This window comes from Gadus chalcogrammus, chromosome 19 (genome assembly GCF_026213295.1).
Source record: "Gadus chalcogrammus isolate NIFS_2021 chromosome 19, NIFS_Gcha_1.0, whole genome shotgun sequence".
NCBI classification, from domain to species: domain Eukaryota; kingdom Metazoa; phylum Chordata; class Actinopteri; order Gadiformes; family Gadidae; genus Gadus; species Gadus chalcogrammus.
Window position 1 is genome coordinate 9,923,718 of NC_079430.1, and position 21,438 is coordinate 9,945,155.

A 21,438-nucleotide genomic window follows, 5' to 3' on the forward strand; every position below is an offset into this window, starting at 1 on the left:
CCTTCCATAAATATGTGGATAGTAAGGTAGTATTTCAACTTTGAATATATAGCATTAAGTATAAGGAGGGATTGAGTATGGAAGTTTGAGAATAATAAAACCAACAAAATGATTGATAGAGAATAAGGAAGAAAGCCACACCTCATTATGTTTACCTATGATAACATTAAGGCCGTCACGGCTCTTAATTCCAAGTCAATACAAAACATTGTTCAATAACAGTAGTGCATGTCCTCCAGAATATAAATCATCACGGTATATTAGGCCTGTGACATTGTGGGTGTGCCCACCTCAGTAATAAGGAACCCCATTCAGACCCAGCAATACAAACCACACACAGACTTTTGGAACCATTTTCCTGAAGCTAATTTTACCATATTTTTAAATGTGTTGTTCTGAAGGAGTATAAAATAAGCTAAATAATATGGATCTCGTTGTACTTTTAAAACTGTCATTTGTGGTAAATGTTTGTCAGATTTTGCAATGTCAATGATCAAGGTCAATGGTCACATTTACAATGCTGCAACAATATGTTTTATGGTGAGGTGAGGCAAGGCCAGTAAGGGAAATTGGCCCTTCCTATTTTCCAACTGACGTTTACCATACTAGGGTCATTAGTGTCTAAGAGAATCATTCATTTATTCTCCAACACCTCTGGTAAGAAGTACACCCTCCTCGTTTTCTATTCAAAAAGTTATTCAGATTCAGACTACTTTAATTGTAACTGTGTTTTATTTTTCCCTTGGAATTCTGGAAAATGAATAGGCCTCATACGCTGATGGTATACTGTTAATATTGAGGTTTGCCTCTTTTTCCAATTGCAGTTTCAGTCGATCATGGCAGTGACGCACCAACCGGGCCGATTCCCCCCCTCTGAGTTTCAGACGGGACTCTGCTCCTTTTTCAGTGACTGCGGCACTTGTAAGGATTACTCCTACCAAATATATGTTTTGTAGATTTGTAATCGATTCATGGTCCGTATGAATTCATTCCATTTGCGTCGATACAGGCTTCTATGGGCTGTGTTGCTTCCCATGCCTTGGCTGCACCATCGCCAGTGATATGGATGAGTGCTGCCTGTGTGGTATGACCATGGCCATGCGTAGTGTGTACAGGACTAAGTACAACATCAATGTAAGTTGTGTAGCTACTTTGACTAACATACCAACTAACTAAGTTGTGTGGATATGAGTGTTAATAGAATAGAATAGAATAGAAAGCTTTATTGTCATTATACAAAGTACAACAAAATGCAATGAGCAGCTCCTTAAAAGTGCACACATAGTTATCGAATATATAATGTATAATAATATACTAAAGCAATATATAATAAAAAAAAAAATATATATATCTAAAAAAAAGAAAACATTAAATACACAGTAAAACTTAAATACACAGTAAAGACCACAAATAGACAAAAAACATCAGTGCAGATCTGAGTTCAGTATGGTGACAGATTTAGGAAAGAGGCTGTTCCTGAGTCTATTTGTTCTGGCATATGGTTGAAGAGATGGCAGCCGGGGTGGGTGGTGTCCTTCAGGATGCCTCTGGCCCTGCTGAGACAGCGGGAGCCGTAGATGGTGCTTCAGGAAGGCAGAGGGCAGCCAATGATTTTTTTGCGTGACGTTTGCCACCGTCTGCAGTCTCTTCCTGTCGGCCTCCGTGCAGCTGGAGTGCCACACTGACACAGCGTAGGTCAGCAGGCTTTCGATGGTGGAACGGTAGAAGGTCACCAGCAGCTGTGTGTTTCGATGCTCCCTCCTGAGCACCCTCAGAAAGTCTAGCCGCCGCTGGGCCTTCTTGACCAGCGCTGAGGTGTTGACCGACCAGGAGAGATCAGCAGAGATGTGGACTCGCTCCACACCTTCACCGTTGATGTACAGGGGGGCAGGGGCGGCTCTGGTCCGTCGGAAGTCCAGGATGAGTTCCTTGGTCTCGGTGATGTTCAGTGCCAGGTTGTTAGAAACACACCACTCACCAAGTTTTCGGGCCTCGTTTCCCCCCGTTATAAGGCCCACCACCGTTGTGTCATCAGCGAATTTGACAATGATGTTCTCTGGGTGGGTGGGACTGCAGTATGCAGATGTGTAGAGGGAGTAGAGTAGTGGGCTCAGCGCACAGCCCTGGGGAGAGCCAGTGCTGAGAGTGCGGGAGGAAGAGAGGTGAGGACCCAGTTTCACCTGCTGGGGTCGGTTGACCAGACAGTCTTAGGTAGTTAATAGTAGGAAGTTTACTCTAAAATGGTGCTAAAAGTTAGATAGAAGTTAACAGATATTTTACTTTGATCTATATGGAGACGAACCCAATGTTATCTGACCTGTCTGATGTAGATTAGCCCGAAAAGGAGTTAACAGATAAGAAATGTGTTAACCCTGATATGATTAGGTTTGTAGCCTAATTCACATGCTGCCTCCTGTCCTGTCCTGACCAGATGTATACTGTTTTGTTTGGAGCTTTACTTTGTGTATTTAATTTGTTTTCTGCCTCACTTGTTTGTCTCTTAAAAGCATCTACTAAATGAAAAAATATATATATAAAATTGTATAGTGTCAAGACACTGTTCCTTGTATCACACGTATCCAATATTGTACCACTCCCTCACACTTTTAACCCATTGCACTGTTTACAGGGCTCTCTATGCAATGACTTCATGACGTATATGTGCTGTCAAATATGTGGTACTTGTCAGCTGAAGAGAGATATCGATTTGAGAAAGGAACAGGGCATTTTCTGATTTCAGCATTTTCTGATTTCACATTGAGGTCAGTAGAAGTTCTCAACTTTTATTCTGCATGTACGCACACACACACACACACACACACACACACACACACACACACACACACACACACACACACACACACACACACACACACACACACACACACACACACACACACACATAAACAGCGTTAATTATACAGAGAATCAATAAAAGGGTGATTTTTTTACAATGTAGTTTAAGCAATTCAGCCGAGTTCAATAGTTCAGAATGAAGTTTAATGTGATGATGTCAGGGATTCCAAACCACTTGTCTTGTTTGGTTTCAATAACTCTGTTTCCTTTTTCTCTCATGACTTCTAGGTGCAGGCCATGCGGCCTGTGTGAGTGAGCCAATATCCCAATGAATATATTCACATGTAAAAGAAAATGTATTGTGTAACTACACTGAATAAAATCTATGTTTGAAATGCAGGGTTTGTATTATTAGTAACTTCAATCTATATAGTGGTGAAATGTTTTAACAAAATGGTTTAAACATTTCATAACAAAATGATTTTAATAACAATAATAGTATTGTTATAATTATCTATATTTGTATGGCACAGACAAATAAAATAAAAGATAAGCAGCTTGAACAAGACATAACAATAACAGAAAGAAGAAAAGCCAACAAATTAAAAACTATTGCAAACTTTCTTATATTAAAAAATTAACCATACTCACACTAACCCCAAAAAATGAAACTAACCCGATTCCTCACACTAATCCTCTATGATGAACACTAACCCCCCTACTAGTAATAACCCTCTAATAATAATAATAATAATAATAATAATAAAGAAGAGGCTTCAAGAAACCAAAGGTTTTCGCGGTGAGGGGACAGGGGACGGAGGGGGTTTTAGAGTTTATGGGTAAAGTCTATGTGTAAAGTATATGGGTTGAGGCTATGGGTAGAGTCTAAGGGTAGAATCTATGGGTCCAGACTATGGGAAGAGTCTAAGCGTAATGTCTATGTGTATAGTCTATGATGGGTAGAGTATATTATGGCTCGAGTTAATGTGTAGAGTCTATAGATAGAATCTATGATGGGTAGAGTCTATGGGTAGAGTCTATGTGTAGAGTCGCCCTCTTTGACAGCAGCGAGCACTGAGTGGTTGACGCTCACAGAGGAACCACCAACAATGGCGAGCGAAGTGAGGCAAGAGCTTGCCCAGCTCATGAATTCAACTGGATCGCACAAAGATCTTGCTGCAAAGTACGTACCAAACAAGGCAGTGTTAATTTATGTGTGTGTTTTTGTTTGGGATGTGCACGTTCCAGTTTCTATTGGTAGCCGTAGCATAGAGCTAGCTAGTTAGCAGACGTCAGCTAGTTAGCGCTAACGCTACATATACTATCCTGTTCATTTTAAGTTTCTCCATGGACTTTACAACTATCTATTCAAGGGTAAACTTGTTAAGAGGTCTCCTAGGGTGGTTAATATACTAATTACGTAACTGTAAGCGACAGAATGAATGTTCTAAGTTATTGATGGTGTCACTTCAGTTTCCCATTCAATTACACCAGCATGTAGCCTCGATAGCTTAGCATACCTGCAATAACAAGCTAGCACTTGCAAAAACGCATCGTTTGAATCCGAATATTGGCAGGGAATGCTCGGAAATCGAATTGAACTATGAGTCTTAATGAATGCCCTTGTATTATATGACATGCGACGCACAACCTTTTGCTGGCTGTATTGGCAGCCATATTTGAAGTGTATCGCTGATATATTTTGGGTGCTTGTTATGATGGCAATAGTTTACTTTGTCAGTAAACAATAATTTATCCTAAATTGGCCGGTTTAAATGTTTTTTGTTTGGTTGTCTCAAAGTAGCTAAAGTGGATTTTTATACTAGTGGTTTCCAGGATCTAGCTGTTACCTCGAGGTCTAACTCAACTACCTAGTATTGGTATTGATAATGTCTGAGAGATATGCACCATACAACTTACACAGCAGTGCAAGATTTGTAGGTGCTTGATAAAGCTACACAACGATTCTATCCATAGTTACTACTACTAGCTCTAGTTATTATTATTGAATGTATTGTATAAAGGAATATGTTTTTTAATAATACCCCTGTGTAATACCGCTCTTATAGATATGTATGCATACAGTTAGTCAGATGAAACACTTGTGCATTGGACTGCATTTATCTATTAACATACCTTAATCATTTACATTTTAAAAAAAATATATTTTCTTTATCATTAGAAGAAGAAATTGTGATAATCGGAGGTAAAATACACCATGCATAAGATACCGTCGATCATATTGTATGCAAGATGATTCAGTTAGAAATGAACCACATTTGAAACGACTTTAGTGCCAAAACAGGCCCTATAGTCACTTAAACATACTCAATAGTTTGATGTCCTTTTCTATCAGATTCAGTAATGTAACTTTATTTTTCAGGTATCGTCAAATTTTGGAGAAGGCCATTCAGTACACAGATGCAGATCAACTAGAGTTCTTAAAAGCTTTCGTAGAAGCAAGTAAGTGCTGCCTTTATTTCACTTCAACATTTTAACAGGAACTGATTTTCTATTTGTCAAACGCTTGTGGAATGTTGGATGTTCATGCTGTCCTATTGTTTTTATATTGTTAAATGGGTATTCTGTTCTGTGTTTGTGTTTGAATGGTTGGTCATCCTTTAACAGATATTTACCTTTACAATCGTTGAATAGTTTCAACACATTTGATGTATGACACGCATATAAAATAATGTCCTTCAATCGCCCACCTGCGCCTGACCCATACAGTTTATACGGTGTACGCCAGCATACATACTCATGCACTCTTTGTTTCCTTCCTCCCTTGTAGTGGTCAATGAAAATGTTAGCCTTGTCATCTCGAGACAGCTTCTCACAGACTTCTGCACACACCTCCCTAACCTGCCCGACAGCACCGCCAAGGCGATATACCACTTCACCTTGGAGAAGATACAGCCTAGGGTCATCTCTTTCGAAGAGCAAGTGGGTGCTATGTTTGCTCTCATACTTTTCCTGTATCTTATGTACCCTTACCAACCCGTGACTTTATGAAATATCTCTATTCACTGCAAGTAGCATTGTAAACTTGGCAATTCTGAATGTTAAACGGACATTTTTTCCACAGGTAGCCTCTATTCGACAGCACCTGGCGACTATTTACGAAAAGGAGGGAGACTGGAGAAACGCGGCACAGGTTTTAGTTGGAATCCCACTGGAAACGGGACAGAAGTAAGCTAACTCTAGCTGCAAACGTGTTTATGTCTCATACGATGCAACTTCTAAAGCATTTAACCATCTCTCTTTTCGTTCACTCCATAGGCAATACAATGTAGATTATAAATTGGATACGTACCTGAAAATCGCTCGTCTATACTTGGAGGATGACGACCCGGTACAAGCTGAAGCCTACATAAACAGAGCGTCGTTGCTACAGAACGAGTCGTCCAATGAACAGCTACAGATACACTATAAGGTAACAACAATAACATGTTGTTGTTTTTTTAGCTATATGTATTATATCATTATGTGATTTTGTTTTGAATTAAAAAGTCGCAGTGCTCAGTGAGGCAGAATGTGTGTAAGGCTATTTGAGTCCCAGCCAAAGGGTTCTGGGTTAACCCCAATGTCCCCATTCTAAATATAGGCATTCTGGAGTCGTTTGAATAAGAATGAATCTTAAAGTAAATAACTGCAAGATTATTTTGAACCTTAAAACATACTTGTTTTTACCTGCACTGTTGATGATGCTTGGAGTTACAGAATTGAATTGTCATGAAATCAAGTGTTCATAAATGGTCTATCACTCTGTGTCGTCTCTCAGGTGTGCTACGCTAGAGTGCTGGACTTCAGGAGGAAGTTCATCGAAGCGGCCCAGCGGTACAACGAGCTGTCGTACAAGTCCATCGTCCACGAAACAGAGCGCCTGGAAGCCCTGAAGCACGCGCTGAACTGCACTATACTGGCCTCCGCAGGTACATGCAGGCTACCGCAGGCTGGTCCTACCACCATTGTGGCAGGATAATCTATTGATTAGATGGATTATCTGACCATAAGGCTCCGGGTTTGGCCTCCATACGGTCGGCCGGTAGGCATCCCGGAGCAAGATGCCCAACCCCCCTCTACTTGCCCCTCAATAACCTTACAAAATGTATTCCAAGTCACTTTGGATAGAAGCGTCTGTTAAATGATGAAATTGCGGAATAGCAGTGCAAACTTTCTACCTCATTCTACCCACTCAGGTCAGCAGCGGTCAAGGATGCTGGCCACTTTGTTTAAGGACGAGCGCTGCCAGCAGCTGGCGGCCTACGGCATCCTGGAGAAGATGTACCTGGACCGCATCATCCGGGGCAACCAGCTGCAGGAGTTTGCTACCATGCTGATGCCCCACCAGAAGGCCACTACCACAGACGGTGACGGTGATTTTTGAATGGGCTTTTCACCTTGTTGTATTGTAACGCTGTACTGTACTGTAGCCCGTCGGGGTCGTTCCCAACCAAAGCTCAATTGTAGAGCGTCCACGTTTGAATATGCGGCGATGTTGATCAAGGAACTCTCGCACTGATGGCAGAGCTACAGATTATGGCGGAGCACAGCTCGTTCTTTAAGCGCCGAGTCTAGCATTTTCAAGAGTAAATTTTTCTGACATTCATGATTTACATTACCTAGATGGCGAGTCGTATTAAATATGTCTCCGGTGAGAACACGAGGTGCTATACACTTGAGCTTTGGTGCACAACGACCTTCACATATACTCATTCTTCCTATGCCCTGCCTCTTCCATTCCTCTGTTATTAATGCCACTCCTATCTCATCTCCTCACCTTTTCTCTCCACTTCTCTCCCTCCGTTCATCCCTGCGCTATTCTTGTTTCTCTTTCTGTGGTCTTCTCTCCTCTCATCTCTTCTCCTTCTCTCCCTCAACTCCTATATCCTCTCATCCCCTTTTCTCTCCTCTACTCGCTGTCCTCACTCCTCTCCTATCTTCATTTCCCTCCTCTCCTCACTTCAACTCTACTTCTCTCCTCACCTTTTCTCTCCTCTGTCCTCTCCTCTCAACTAAATCTGTGTGCTTGGTGAATTATTATGGGAGGTCTCCCATACATTACGTGACATGATATCTGTGATATATCCCTACAGGGTCCAGCATTCTTGACCGAGCGGTGATCGAGCACAACCTTTTGTCTGCCAGTAAACTGTACAACAACATCACATTTGAAGAACTTGGGGCATTGTTGGAAATCCCCCCGGCAAAGGTGAGAATTAATTCATAAGCAAACTGCTTTCACTCATGCCAGCGTATGAGCTTTTTTGCAAACCAAAACATTCCTACGTCTTACTTGCTCACCACAAAGTTTTGGAGTTTACAACTGTACGTTTTCTAATGGCCAGACCTAACTCGGTCGAATCTTTCTTCTCAGGCTGAGAAGATAGCCTCCCAGATGATCACTGAAGGACGTATGAATGGCTTCATTGACCAGATCGATGGGATCGTCCACTTTGAGAGTAAGTCAGACAAAACAGCCTCTATTTGATTTGACCTGTCGGTGACCGTCATGATCAATTCTATCTACAACTCTGATCACAGCAAGACTAAACAAATATCTGTTTGAAAATGAAAAGCATGTTATTGCCAGCAGGAATATTATATGTTCATGTTGACCATCTGACTAGTGGGACCATGGACAGCCTAGACAATTAAAAATTGTAATTGCTGTGGGAACAATTTGACCAATTTTATTTCTCGTGGTTGGTATAAAATCATGGCAATAACAGCTGCACTGCAACTATAAACTAGTGACAGAGGACACTAAAAATCGGGCTGTAAAGTGTGCAATGTGCAAACATCGATTTCGTCAATTACATTGCACTCGAAGCCATCCACTTCCTTGTGTCTTCTCCAGCCCGCGAGCCACTGCCCACCTGGGACAAGCAGATCCAGTCTCTATGTTTCCAGGTCAACAACCTCCTAGAGAAGATCCGCACGGCTGCTCCGGAGTGGGCCGCACAGGCTTTGGAAGCCCAGATGACCCAGTAAAGCCCTCCTTTACTGGGTCCCCCTGTTATTTAAATTGGCTTTCTTATCGTTACCATTCTTCCTTTGGTCGGAATGATAATGCATTTTCATCACTCTATTACATCCCCCCCCACCCCATAATTCTTCAGATCTTTGTTATTTTTGGGAGGAAGTCAGGGCTTTTATTTTCTTGGCCGTCAGGAAGTCAGGACCTGTGTTTCTTTTCCCAGAGCTATATGTGTAATGTGTCCTTGTACAATTTTTTTTTTGTTTTAACTCGACACAAAGTACAGGACGTACAATACCTGGATGAAGACAGGATTTTTAGGACATTCAGCCTAACAATGACCAGACCTAAATAATAAATCCCGCCAAAGACATGAATAAAGTCTGGAAATGAGAAAATAACATGGCATCCCGTGTCTTTGATTTTGATTGAATTAACTGAAATGACGAACTGCAATCCCATGTTTATTTCAGTATTCATGAAATGGATTGTTAATTTCTTTATATTTTCAACCCTTTGTCCAAGACTCAAAAATCGTGTTGTATAAACAAATAATTGATGCGGCCATTCTCATTACAATCTTTCCTACCTTGCAACGAAAAATAGACATTTGTGTGTACTAAATAAACCTACCGGCACAAGTTTTAGAATTGTATTAATAAAAAGGAAAATGTAATCAAAGTTAGCAAACATTTGAAAGTAATTCGCAAACATAAAAAGGCCATGCATAGATATCAACTTCTGCAAAAATGGGCCCCGAGGGTGTTAGTCTGTCACTGTCCCTGCGCGTACTATGGGGGTTCAATAATGTTATATGGTTTACTTACAGCGTGGTATACTCAATGGCCTTATTAGAAGATTGCTACCATAGAATTCCAATAGTGTCTGTAAAGTCTGAACCCGATTTTTTTTAAAAGCCTCACAAAGCTATTTATGCTATTATTACTAGGGTTTTCATTCTTTTTATATGTGTATATATATATATGCATATATATATATCGAGACTATTTTATAATTATTGTAAAGTCTTATTTAAGTTTGATCATTCACATATGAACGTATGGACCAGTAGACGTCCTCCCCACACATTTAAATGTTCTATCAAGGTATAAGAATTCTTCACTGCACGGTGCTCTTCGGTTTTGCTTTACGTGATGGCTAGGGACTTTGTTTAATTGCAAGAAAACACATTTTAATATATATTTTGTTATTGGACTGACACTGAACCGCCCACCTCTTTGAGTGACGAGGGAGTGACGTAGGGCTCGGAGGGCGTGGCCTCAATAGAAGTTGTCAGGGTGGAATGGCGCTCGGCGCGGTATTTTGAACAATCGTGTGTCCCTTTCGCTGTTCTTGATCTGAATACGTACCCAGTTACAACAAGTCGGGTAAGCCACTATAATAACGTGACATTGTAGACTAGCGTTGACACAAAATCCACGTTGAGACCCGCCAATGCAATACGTGATGTTTGCAAACTGACGGCTAGCAAGCTAATGTTAGCAGGCTCAGCAAGTTTGCTATTCCAATAGGTGTGTGTTGGAGGAGATATGAGTCCGTAGCCTTTAGTTTAAGATGAAAAAATACACACACAGAGCTTCGGGTAATGGACCTTAACAGATCTAAAGCAGCGGGGTTTGTTTCTTGTGTAAGGAGTAGGAGTGAGTAGCCTGGTAGTCATTTGTTTTTCGGTCTATTGTTTCAACTACGAAGAAGAGAAAGGCCAATCAATTCCATAACCCAAGTAGTGTTGTATAGTTCATCACTCTTAACACACATAACACTCAACATTTAACACTTTTTAGGGTTGTTTGTATGCGTCGGGTCGTTTTTGCTCTTTGTTAACATTACAAGGTATATTCAAGTGTGTATTGCACCAGAAAATACGCAGAATTGTTCCCCTAATCGACGAACCTTTCTTCCCCCATTCCTTTTATAATTGATATAAGTCATGCAAAACGAGACATTTAATGAGATTATTTCCACATCGGTCCACTTTGTTTATTGTTAAGGCTATGACAAAACACGCCCGGTGTGTGCATGTCTCCTTGTCACATCCCCACCACACTGACAGCACCAACATTAATTAAGAGAGCAATATCGGTCGTCAAATGATTTAAGTTAAATACACCGGTCTAACCGTGTCAACTCTTTTCAAAAAGTATATCCATGTGTACTGAAATAATGTGACATTTGTGCGCGGTTTGACTCCATCCTCCCATCCTGGTTAAATGGTCCTTAGTGAGCTCGTAGTGAGCTAGTGGAGTTGATGACGAGGGAAAAATGGCGGATCTTTCGAAATCCAACTCCGGTGTGAAATAGTAGCGCAGCCGGTCGCCCCGTCTCACCCTGCTGCCTCTGACCGCGATCAATGGCCCACTGACAGCCTCTGTGCGGACGGTTCAGCGTCCCTTGTTTACAGTCGCATGAACAAAATTCGGTGCGGTTCAGTGATATGCGGTGCGGTGGTTTGCCTTAGGCCATATGTGTGTTTACAGAAGTGTCTTGCGATGAGGGCAGTAATGCCCAGATCCATACGACCACCAGGACACTGCGGCCTAGCGCCAACTGATGCAACAACCCAGGGATCTACAAGGCAGACTGCGAGTTATTGCATTTTGAAAGGTCACAGCATGTAGTTGTGTTACGCTCGAACCCCCAGCAGCAGCTGTACAGTGGGTGAGTGGTGGTGTTTGTATGGCTAAAGGAGCTAGCCCCGGTTGTTGCGTTCTAGTCCTTTATGGTGTTATTCGATCAGCTGTGCCATCGTGCGTATGCGTAATGCTACTTTGTCAAGTTAGAGTGGACACCAATGTCACTACATTTAGACATTAAGCCATGCATTAATTATTCTTAACTCCTTGTTCAACAAAACATTGTCCTTTGATCGAAAATTCGACTCCTTAACAAACTGTACCGTAGAGACACACTTAAGACTTTCCGTCATTACCTTCAACTAATGAAGCGTTATAAATGTATAACTAGGTTAACAACAACACCAACTGAAAAACATGTTTCCCTTGTTATACATTTATAATACAATTGGTTGAATATTAAGTATAATGTTCTACGGGATAAATTACAAGTAGAACATGCAGGCAAAACAAATATCCTCTATATTGATATGTAATACTCAATAAGTGATCAGGATTTCATTTGCAAACAAAAGTATACAAAAAAGGTAACATTTCCATTAGTTAATCAGTTGGTTTGTATTCAATACTCATTCTTTGAGGGTGAGCACTAAAGGTTAATCATTGTCCATGAGCAACCAAGCAATGTTGATGATGTGGATGAATTTGTCTTTGAAGGATGTGTGTGAAATGCGTATGGTAGTGGCGGTCCATCTGCATGCTCTCGCAAACATCGAGACTATCATTGTAGCACTTGTTTCATGTCTGAAAGTAGCTGTGCTAAAAAAAGACAGCCAGGCCAGATATGAGGTATGAACTAATTCCTCTTTGTTCCTAACTGTTATTAACCACCAATATCTAATGTGTAATTGTTCAACAGCATTTCAACCCATATAATCTCCCAAGCATGGACGTGGTGTCCCCAGAGCTCATCAACCTCCTCCCGGACGAGATCATGGATACCGAGGCCATCATCGCGGAGGAGGTCCCCGTCTCCGCGGCCCAGCCGTGCGACGCGGCGCCGGTTCCCATGGAAACGGACGCGCCCGTCACCACGGTCACGGCACAAAACCCGCAGCTCTGTGCGACCCTGACGCCGGCGCCCCTCCGGAGCGGCCTGCCGAGCCAGCTGACCCTCGTCGTCTCCAGTGCCTCTTCGTCGCCGTCGTCGACGCTGGCCTTCAAGCCCATGTTCGCCACGTCGACGGTCACCTCCACCCGGACCACGGCCAGCCTCGCGGGCGCCAGCGTCCCCGCCGGTAGCGGCCTGCAGAAGCTCTCGCCGGGCTCCTTCGCCATATCCGCCGCCAACCACCAGATCATCCTCAACAAGGTGGCGGAGGCCACCAAGACCTCGGGCATGGGGGTGAGCGCCAGCACGGCGCAGGTCATCAAGCAGGACGGACAGAAGCTGCTGGTCACGACCATCGGGAAGTCGGGGCAGCCCATAATGCTTCAGCTGCCCCAGAAGAGCGTCCTGGGCCAGGCCTCGGGGGACGGTAAGTCCCCCGCACCCCAGTACAAGGTGGTGACGATCGGGGGCAGGACGGAGCTGAAGCCGGTGATGGGGAGCCCAGGCAGTCCACTGCCCGTGTCGGCGCTGCAAGCCCAGCAGCTGAAGACGTTGCAGGTAGGGGGGGGGGGGGGGGGGCCTGCCGTTCAGCCCTGCCAGGGATGTCTAGTTATTGCTATATTATCGCTGGGTCATTCTGGCACCGATGTTTGCTTGACCAAACAGAACCCCACACTGCCGAACATACACAGGGGTTAAGACTAAGACCCAATCCCATTTCTACCCCTTAGCCCTTCCCCTTACCCCTCCCCCTTGTTTTGAAGGGGTAAGGCCCAATCCCATTTCTACCCCTTACCCCTTCCCCTTAGCCCTTCAAAACAAGGGGCAGGGGTAAGGGGTAGAAATGGGATTGGGCCTAAGACTTAGACAAAGACTTTACACTGGCAACATGTTTGTTGCAATCAGAAACCACTCCCGCCGTAGATCATAGTCCATTCTAATATCTAAATACAACACTTTCTCGATTCTGGAATTCAGACATGTTTAAACTATTTTCTTTAACATATACCCTGCCTCTTCCACAGATTGCTAAGAAAGCACAGGTTTCCTCGGCGGCTCCCATCAAGTACATAATCACCAAAACCGTCAGCAAAGGATTGACGTCTCAAACAACCGTTTCTCCCGTTATTGCCGGTAAGTGGATTTCCTCGTAAAAATGGGTGTTGTTAGGGAGTGATTAAGCTTGTTTTAAATGTACATTGATCCTACACCGTTTGATTTGGTGGAAGTACTTATCTGACTATCCAACGGTTCAATCACTGAGGCATTCGTGCTAAAAAGAGGAAAAATCCATTTCCAGTTTCTTTTGAAAAGATTTAAGGCAGTTCCCGTCCATTTACTTCAAACTTATTTTACATTATGATGATGTAATGACGTCTTTTTGATGTATCTATTATGTAAAAAATCTGGACCTGCAATCCGTCAAGTGTATTTGTTTTGTTTAGTTAGAAACTTGGTAATGTGGAACATTTGACCCTAGTTGCACCAATATCGATCCGTATGCTTCTGTGATTATACCTGCGTAGAAAGTCACGTCATAAAAACATCCGCTCAATGACTGAAGTAAATATTTTACAGCTATGTGTGGAAAAAATGTGTTCAACTGAACATATTGTGGTAGTATAGTTACAAAATAGAATATATTTAATCATTGTGTTCCTGTGTGACGTAACCCCTTAGGACGAGTACTGAATTCACCAGTGATGTCCACGAAGACCATCAGTATCTCAGAGTCTCTCAACACCAGCCTGCATAAAAAGATTGCCATTTCGCCTCTAAAGTCACCCAGCAAGGTATGGTTTCTGAGCTTTTTAAGTCACGTAAAATTGCTTATGTTAGCATTTATTTCCACGGCGTCATAGTGACAGTGTCATCTCTAAACGCTAACTGCCAACCCAGCTATTGTTCAGAACCAAGATGGCCGCTTGAATAAGGCCCATTATTGATGTGCTGTGACGTGCTGTCAATGTCGACCTAGGGCCGTGAAGATGTATGTTTGCTTTTATTAAAGCTTCCCGGTTTAGATTAAATACGAAACATGCTTGAAGCAAGCCTCAGAACTGTTAAAATGTAGAGGTGTCCGTTTATATAAAAATAATGCACACACTTGGAACGTTATTGATCATTCAGGATGAAGTAATTATCAACATCTTGGTTTGATTGGTTCCCCGTCAGCTGACCGTGGTGTCGGTCGCCTCCCAGACCCCCAACGCCACGCAGAAGTCGATGGGGGTCCCGGTCAACATGGCCCTGGGCCAGCAGATCCTAACCGTGCATCAGCCTGCTGCCGTATCCCCCTCCAAGGGGGTATCAAACCAGTCCGCCGCCCAGGTGAGCATTCTCTAGAGTCATTACTGTGTGTGTGTGTTTGTGTGCGCACACTTAGAGGTTCGACGTGGAACGGTTCTTATTTACCGTTGACTTAACACTCTGGAACGGCTGCAGCGGTGTACGAATTTGCGATATCTGTTATTCATTTCACACTGTTTATAATGGCCTACTGGTAAACATCCTAAATGTCATAAAGATACTGGTAAACATCCAATAACAACAAAAAAGGTCCCTTTTATGTTATTAAAGAGCCGACGACTGAAGACGGTTGAGGCAGAGATCTCCTATAAATAACCCACTTACGCTAGTTTCTATGAAGAACAACAAAACTCCCCATAACGACAACCACAACATCCTCAAGCACATGATCTTCCGCCCCCGCTCAGAGCCTGAAGCCGGTGCAGACGGTGACCATGGGCGGCTCCCACTTCAAGACCATCATCCCCCTGGCCACGCAGCCCAACGTGCAGCAGATCCAGGTCCCCGGCAGCCGCTTCACCTACGTCCGGCTGGTCACCTCCACCACCGCCAACCCCACCACCCTGCAGGCGGGGGGCCCCACCACCAGCACCATGCAGACAGGTGGGGCCGGGGGGCTGGGGCTCTGTGTATGCAAAGGGGCCGGCGTCTGGGGTCTAAAACGACTTTGGATGGAGGATGGGTTATATGAAGTGGTTGAAATCGCTATGGTCAAAGATTATGGATCTCTCTCTATTTTTATGTCTAGCTACATGTTTCTATCTACTGTAGCTCTCCATTGATCTCTAGATGTCTAGCTGTCCATCTATTGCAATTTATGCAGCAAACGCTGGTTCGGAAGCTAATTGATGATTATTTATGGATGGAAAGTGATTCTCTATCCATGTTCATATATCTGTCCTTATCTGTGTGTATTCTATCGACAGAGAAATCAACATTGAAAAGATTATTAATGGTCTTGTTTATCAATCCATCTTCATCTGTCGGTCTTTTTGTATATTATTCATCCATTGCTATCTCACCACCATCACAAATTAAGCGATTGACAAACAAAGCTAATGACAAACTAAAATCGACTAATCTAGAAACTAGCAGCACTTATTGCTTCGATGTCGATCATATGCTTGGGTTGTTCTCAGCCTGGCTTGTAAGTCTCTTTGGTCTGTCAAATGACCTAATTGTAACTGTGAATAATATCCCACAGCCAAACCCATGGTGGTCAACACAGGAACGGTACGGATGTCTGTGCCCATCGCCCCGGCACAGACCATGAAACAGGTGACCTGTTAGGTTATATCATTATTTTATAGTCGATTGTCTTTCATAATTTCAATCACGAAAATGTCACACAGTTCAATTTGTAAAATAAAATACAATTTTAGAATATATATAAAAAGAAATCATCCACAGATGATTTCCATGAACAAATATTTTCCGCCACTAGATGGTGCCAAAGTCGATTACGACGACGACCCAGGTGATGACCAACGCCCAGACCCAGCAGCGGCTGATCATGCCCGCCACTTCCCTGCCCCAGATCCAGCCCAACTTCACCAACCTGCCCCCAGGGACTGTGCTGGCACCAGCCCCCGGGACGGGGAACGTAGGCTACGCTGTGGTGCCCGCGCAATACGTCGCGCAGGTCGGTTGTGATGGGAAATTATAGATGAATATAATTAAGATGAACGCTAGCTGTGAGAATGAGGAAGATGAGACTGTATTATAATAATGATAATATCCCTATTTAGATATTATATGAAAATAACTATGTTGATAAGTTCGATGTTGAGAGAAAAAAGGCCTTTAAAACTGAAAATGCCTCCAGAGGGTTTGTTTACGCTAGATTTTCTCTCCGGTTATACATGCCTTTTGACCACCATGTGTGGAAATAAAAAGATCAAAACCAACTGAATTCTAAATAGCTATGTGTTGGGTGATCTCCCCAGCTCCAGCAGTCCTCCCTGGTGACCATGGCTAGCAGCTCTGGGTTCCACACCCCCACCGGGGTCCAGACCCAGGCCCGGCTGCCTGTCAACGGGTGAGGAACAGCCCAAGAACACCCCTGAAGCCACTATTAATGTTAATTAAGGTTTGGTCCGTGTGTATGTGCGTGTGATGTTGGTCTAAACCAACTTTGTCTTCTCAGCTTGTCCACGGCAACGGACTCCTCCACGAGGCCTAGGAAACCGTGCAACTGCACCAAGTCACAATGTCTCAAACTGTGAGTCTGATATCTTTTGAGGGCAAGGATTTGGGTCTTTCTTTTATTTTATTTTTCTGTGGTTCTTATATTAGGACATACAAACCCTAAAATCAGATGTAAATCGACTAACCATTAGATAGTTCACCATTCATTCATTCAAGATAATCGATCAGGTAGAAGCAACCTGTACATGTAAACCCCTCATACGAATGAAGAATGCTGAAAGAAAATAGGATGGATAAAATATCAAGTAGGAGGTTGATAAACTTGCATCCCTCTCAAGGTAGTCTGACAATGTGTTTTCTAGGTGTACCTCAAGCTTCATATGCAGAGCAATGTGTGTTCTGTTGTTCATGATTTAGATTGACCTCTATCCGTAAACACGGAGAACTAATAGTCCGAATGGTCTCATTCCTCAGATATTGCGACTGCTTTGCAAACGGGGAGTTCTGCAATAACTGCAACTGCAATAACTGCTTCAATAACCTGGAGCATGAAACGGAACGACTCAAAGCCATAAAGGTTAGGAGCCATTCAGCTCTTTGTGTCCTGAACGTATATCACTAATTGCAAAGCTCTAATCCTTCATTCTAACCCAAAGTCACCCTCTATCTCGTTATGTGTCTCCATGTCTATTTTTAATCCCTTCTACTTTTTTATCCTCCCAAGACGTGTCTGGACCGCAATCCCGGCGCTTTCAAGCCCAAGATCGGCAAGGGGAAGCAGGGGGAATCGGACCGCAGGCACAGCAAGGGCTGCAACTGCAAGCGCTCGGGCTGTCTGAAGAACTACTGTGAATGCTACGAGGTGCCGGCCCCCTTCTTGTCCCCCCTGCCCCCCAAGAGGAAAACCTCGACCAATCAGAGATGTTTTGGAAGCAATCTCATGGATGGAGTTCAATTAGCAATTAGCAACTGATGAACTGTTCTCTCGTTTTCTTTACCAAGCGTTGAAATGACATGGATTTTCTACCCCGTTCAAATCCTGTTTCAAGTCATTTGTGTTATCCTCACCACATTAAACCATTAAGATGTACCTGTTTTTTGCTCTACAGGCGAAGATCATGTGCTCGTCAATATGCAAGTGTGTCGGCTGCAAGAACTTTGAGGAGAGCCCAGAGAGGAAGACTCTGATGCACCTGGCCGACGCGGCAGAGGTGCGGGTGCAGCAACAGACGGCTGCCAAGACCAAGCTATCCTCGCAGATCTCCGACCTGCTCACGAGAACCACGCCAATCAGCACGAGTGGAGGCGGCCGGTAACCAGGATTTATTAAGCCTACACGTGTTAAAGAATGGATTCCTCTTAAAAGTGCAGTAGGGGAGATCGGGAGTTGTAAAGAGAGAGAGAGCAAGCAGGATTCTGAATCGAAACGGCCGAAAAGAAAGCCTGTGTGATTGACAGACAAGATTAATTCCATCAACCAGTCACAGAAGGGAGGCCCTGATTGGTTAAAAAAAACAGGCCAGACAGTTCTTTGTCTCTATCAAAATACATAATGATTTATTTGACTTTTTTTTGTCCCTCTTAGGCTGCCTTACACGTTTGTCACAAAGGAGGTGGTGGAGGCGACGTGCGAATGTCTCCTGGACCAGGCCCGGCAGACTGAGCTGAGCGGGCAGCCGCAAGCCCTGGCTGAGCGGCTGATCCTGGAGGAGTTCGGACACTGTCTCATGAGGATCATCAGCTCGGCGGGGAAGGCCAAGTCGGACTGCATCAACTGCTAGACCTGGACTCCCCTCGACCCTGTTCCCTGGGTCTGGCTCATTCGGACCCCTGTTCCTTAAAGGAGCCGCTTGGGAGTGCGTTGGCAGAGAATGAAACCAGTCCCTTTTTCCCCTCTCATGTACCTCCAATCTACCCCCCCTGGGCTTTTAATTTGAAGGACAAAATAATGACTTGACATCAATGGACATTGGACAGTAGAGTGAGCTACTGCCTTGCTAAGGATCGCAGCCGGATGAAACCGGACTGATAACGCTAACTCGGACACGCATTATGCACAATGTTGGCAGAGCTGCACATATTTTGGATTAAAAAAATAATCTACAAATTCTTGTAGCTTAGTGCTAATATGTTTCCGTAGTCATGTGCCTACCTGGAAGCTCAGTTGGAATAATGAGTTTTGTTTTTTCTCTCATCATTAGCAATGACAAAAAAATGGCTAAATATATGTAAAGAGAAAAATGAACACATTAGGATTTTTTGCGTCCTAAATGCGCGGAGGGTAGCTCATTCAACCTGCACACAGATTGTATATTTGACTGATAACAATTTGCTATTTAATTTACTAATATTCTCTTTGCCAGGTATATCCATGACTCCATTAATGACATCCTTTTTACACCTGGCTTTACAACCATGTCCGATAATCTTGTGTGAGTGCGTCCTCAGAAAATTCTGGAGAAAATCCCTACAAAATCAGTGTTCATGGTAGTTTTTATGATAGCTTAGCATTTGGCCTGATTATAAAATTGTGGTGAGTTATTTAAATATCAGGAGAAAATCTCTTGCCACAATCAATTTATAACTGCTTGTTTTGTATGTTTTTATTTAATATTTTCCTTAAATGCCATCCCTCCCTAATATATTTAAGAATTAAGCTAGGCGCCAACCTTATGGCTAGTTTATACTGATTCTTTAACCAACAGACTTCTCAAATGGTGAGTTTTCTCTGGCTGCAGGAAATATGTATGGTTTAGATTCGCAACTTGTACTTCATCTTCATAATTTTTTTTACTTGAATTTAGTACCCAAAATTACCCTTCTAATACAAACATTGGTTCCCTCAGGAATAACCCGTAAAGCATTTTCGGATTATTCCAAGATGGATGAAAACATGAGGATCTGCAATAGGAAGATTCTGTCACTTTAGCGACATGGAGCTGTACTGTATCGTGTTTGCTTTTAATTCAGATTCAGAAGTATTGCTGCTTTTGACTGTTTGTCTTCCATTCTTCACAATATTTTGTCAATGCAAAGTTGCCTTAAAATAATTTTGAAAAGCAAAAGCTTTAGTTAATGTGTTTGGACACCAACAAATATTTTTGGTAAGTTGTGTATATGAGAGGTGTACATTGTGCTATTATTTTTAAACCTTTTAAATTGTCTTGTTTAATATAAGTAACTATTTTAACAGGGCATTTATATGAAAGTAATATTTAAGATTGAAGTCAAAAGTGTTAGTTAAGATTAATATCATCAGAAATCAGAAGGTATGTTTCTCTTTAGAAGCGGTTCTGTAGCATTCAATACGGAACTGTAGGTAAGATGGCTATTTGGGAACAGGCTTGACAAAGGCTGATTTTAGTAGTTTCTAATAGTAAAACCTATTTCAAGAACTTTGAATTGGCATCATTGTCGATATGACTGAGGTCATCAAATTAAGAGTAATCTTCTTGGAATTATAACACATTTCACAATTGCGTTTAAATGCAGTTTGAATTGTCGTTTTGTACAGTTTCATTCTTCAATCTTTGTTTTCGTGAATACTGTCAACATGCAAATTAAGACAATTTAGCTCAACCCCAAAAAGAAAGTGCATGGTAAAAGTCACAGACGTTAAAAATAAAAGCGAGTCCACGCTTTACGTATCCTATGACGACTTCCGCTTAGGCGAAGTACATATTCAAGTGCGTTGAAGAAGTCTTCTCACATGAGGCTTGACTTTGCAGGGTATGTGTTTCTCCGTTTGTAGCCAAATATTAACAAATCTTTGATAAAACCGGAAAAGCCAATGTGAGGCGACTATTAATTAATAGCGAAATGCACACCGGACAACCAAAGATGAGCCCATATGATAGTATTTGGATTTTTGGAAATGGAAATGAGCACGAGGTAGGCAGATGTTTCTGCGAAAATATGGTGATACGTTGATCTTCCTCGTGTTTTGGAGTTTTTCCAAACTACATCGACTACTTCAAGGTGGGGGTGCATGCATCCTCTAGTGCACTGTGATGCCTGTAAGTATGCACTTTATTCATCAATCGAATTACGATCCCAAATTCCCAATGATTAAATCTATCACTACCCATTTGACCCCATGCGGGAAAGAAATCGTCCTGAAATTCTGAGGGTGTGCTAATACGTTGTGACCTAAAACCTGCTATGGAAATGTTCTTATCCATTTGTTTTTCCTTCTCATGGGACTCGACGAGGAAGGCGGAGTCGTTTATGCCGCTGCAGCTATGACCCGTAGGTAGCAGGTATGTAATTCTTATATCGTTAACGGAGAATGATTTTACCAATGACTAAAATAATCACTACCCATTTGACCCATAAGTGGGAAAGATTGTTCCTTTCAGTTTGATCATTAGAGTTGTACTTTACCCCCTTAAAAGGAATCGTGGAAGAATATGGAGCTGGTTTGGTGGAAGGCCTCTTCCGGGCCCAGTATTGTTTGCTACGGCCCCCATGTGGCAAAAGGCAAGTATATGTAGGCCTAG

At 42.8% G+C, this 21,438-nt stretch overlaps 3 protein-coding genes across 5 annotated transcripts; all 3 read left to right on the plus strand.

Moving 5' to 3' along the window:
- The first annotated feature begins 642 nt into the window (after positions 1-642).
- LOC130372725 (placenta-specific gene 8 protein-like) lies at positions 643-3,188 on the plus strand. The gene is made up of 5 exons (XM_056578867.1): positions 643-657; positions 825-921; positions 1,010-1,134; positions 2,630-2,762; positions 3,085-3,188. The coding sequence occupies exons 2-4, from the start codon at positions 837-839 to the stop codon at positions 2,732-2,734; spliced, it is 315 nt and encodes a 104-aa protein (XP_056434842.1). The 5' UTR covers positions 643-657; positions 825-836; the 3' UTR covers positions 2,735-2,762; positions 3,085-3,188.
- Positions 3,189-3,700: 512 nt separating this feature from the next.
- Positions 3,701-9,186, plus strand: cops4 (COP9 constitutive photomorphogenic homolog subunit 4 (Arabidopsis)). 2 transcript variants are annotated; one of them, XM_056578627.1, is made up of 10 exons: positions 3,701-3,979; positions 5,180-5,259; positions 5,588-5,739; positions 5,882-5,985; positions 6,076-6,229; positions 6,578-6,728; positions 6,996-7,172; positions 7,893-8,008; positions 8,174-8,258; positions 8,657-9,186. In XM_056578627.1, the coding sequence occupies exons 1-10, from the start codon at positions 3,906-3,908 to the stop codon at positions 8,788-8,790; spliced, it is 1,227 nt and encodes a 408-aa protein (XP_056434602.1). In that variant the 5' UTR covers positions 3,701-3,905; the 3' UTR covers positions 8,791-9,186. The 2 variants fall into 2 exon arrangements, with proteins under 2 accessions (XP_056434602.1, XP_056434603.1); XM_056578628.1 differs by having other exon boundaries at positions 6,996-7,166.
- Positions 9,187-9,292: 106 nt separating this feature from the next.
- On the plus strand, positions 9,293-21,423 carry lin54 (lin-54 DREAM MuvB core complex component). 2 transcript variants are annotated; one of them, XM_056578626.1, is made up of 16 exons: positions 9,293-10,164; positions 12,290-13,039; positions 13,507-13,615; positions 14,162-14,274; positions 14,657-14,812; positions 15,199-15,394; positions 15,996-16,069; positions 16,236-16,433; positions 16,738-16,829; positions 16,938-17,012; positions 17,414-17,516; positions 17,664-17,801; positions 18,049-18,251; positions 18,525-20,955; positions 21,151-21,198; positions 21,334-21,423. In XM_056578626.1, exons 2-14 carry the CDS (start codon positions 12,317-12,319, stop codon positions 18,718-18,720), a joined length of 2,376 nt encoding a protein of 791 aa, XP_056434601.1. In that variant the 5' UTR covers positions 9,293-10,164; positions 12,290-12,316; the 3' UTR covers positions 18,721-20,955; positions 21,151-21,198; positions 21,334-21,423. The 2 variants fall into 2 exon arrangements, with proteins under 2 accessions (XP_056434601.1, XP_056434600.1); XM_056578625.1 differs by having other exon boundaries at positions 21,155-21,198.
- The last annotated feature ends 15 nt before the right edge of the window (positions 21,424-21,438 follow it).

What these genes read in the sequence shown, in the direction of transcription:
- lin54 (XM_056578626.1), top strand. Translation starts at nt 12,317, where the DNA reads ATGGACGTGGTGTCCCCAGAGCTCATCAACCTCCTCCCGGACGAGATC. An exon ending in AGCAGCTGAAGACGTTGCAG is followed by an intron (nt 13,040 to 13,506) that starts GTAGGGGGGGGG and finishes CCTCTTCCACAG; the next exon opens with ATTGCTAAGAAAGCACAGGT. An exon ending in AAGTCACAATGTCTCAAACT is followed by an intron (nt 17,013 to 17,413) that starts GTGAGTCTGATA and finishes CTCATTCCTCAG; the next exon opens with ATATTGCGACTGCTTTGCAA.
- LOC130372725 (XM_056578867.1), top strand. Translation starts at nt 837, where the DNA reads ATGGCAGTGACGCACCAACCGGGCCGATTCCCCCCCTCTGAGTTTCAG. An exon ending in TTTCAGTGACTGCGGCACTT is followed by an intron (nt 922 to 1,009) that starts GTAAGGATTACT and finishes GCGTCGATACAG; the next exon opens with GCTTCTATGGGCTGTGTTGC. An exon ending in GGACTAAGTACAACATCAAT is followed by an intron (nt 1,135 to 2,629) that starts GTAAGTTGTGTA and finishes CACTGTTTACAG; the next exon opens with GGCTCTCTATGCAATGACTT.
- cops4 (XM_056578627.1), top strand. Translation starts at nt 3,906, where the DNA reads ATGGCGAGCGAAGTGAGGCAAGAGCTTGCCCAGCTCATGAATTCAACT. An exon ending in CACAAAGATCTTGCTGCAAA is followed by an intron (nt 3,980 to 5,179) that starts GTACGTACCAAA and finishes TTTATTTTTCAG; the next exon opens with GTATCGTCAAATTTTGGAGA. An exon ending in AAAAGCTTTCGTAGAAGCAA is followed by an intron (nt 5,260 to 5,587) that starts GTAAGTGCTGCC and finishes CCTCCCTTGTAG; the next exon opens with TGGTCAATGAAAATGTTAGC.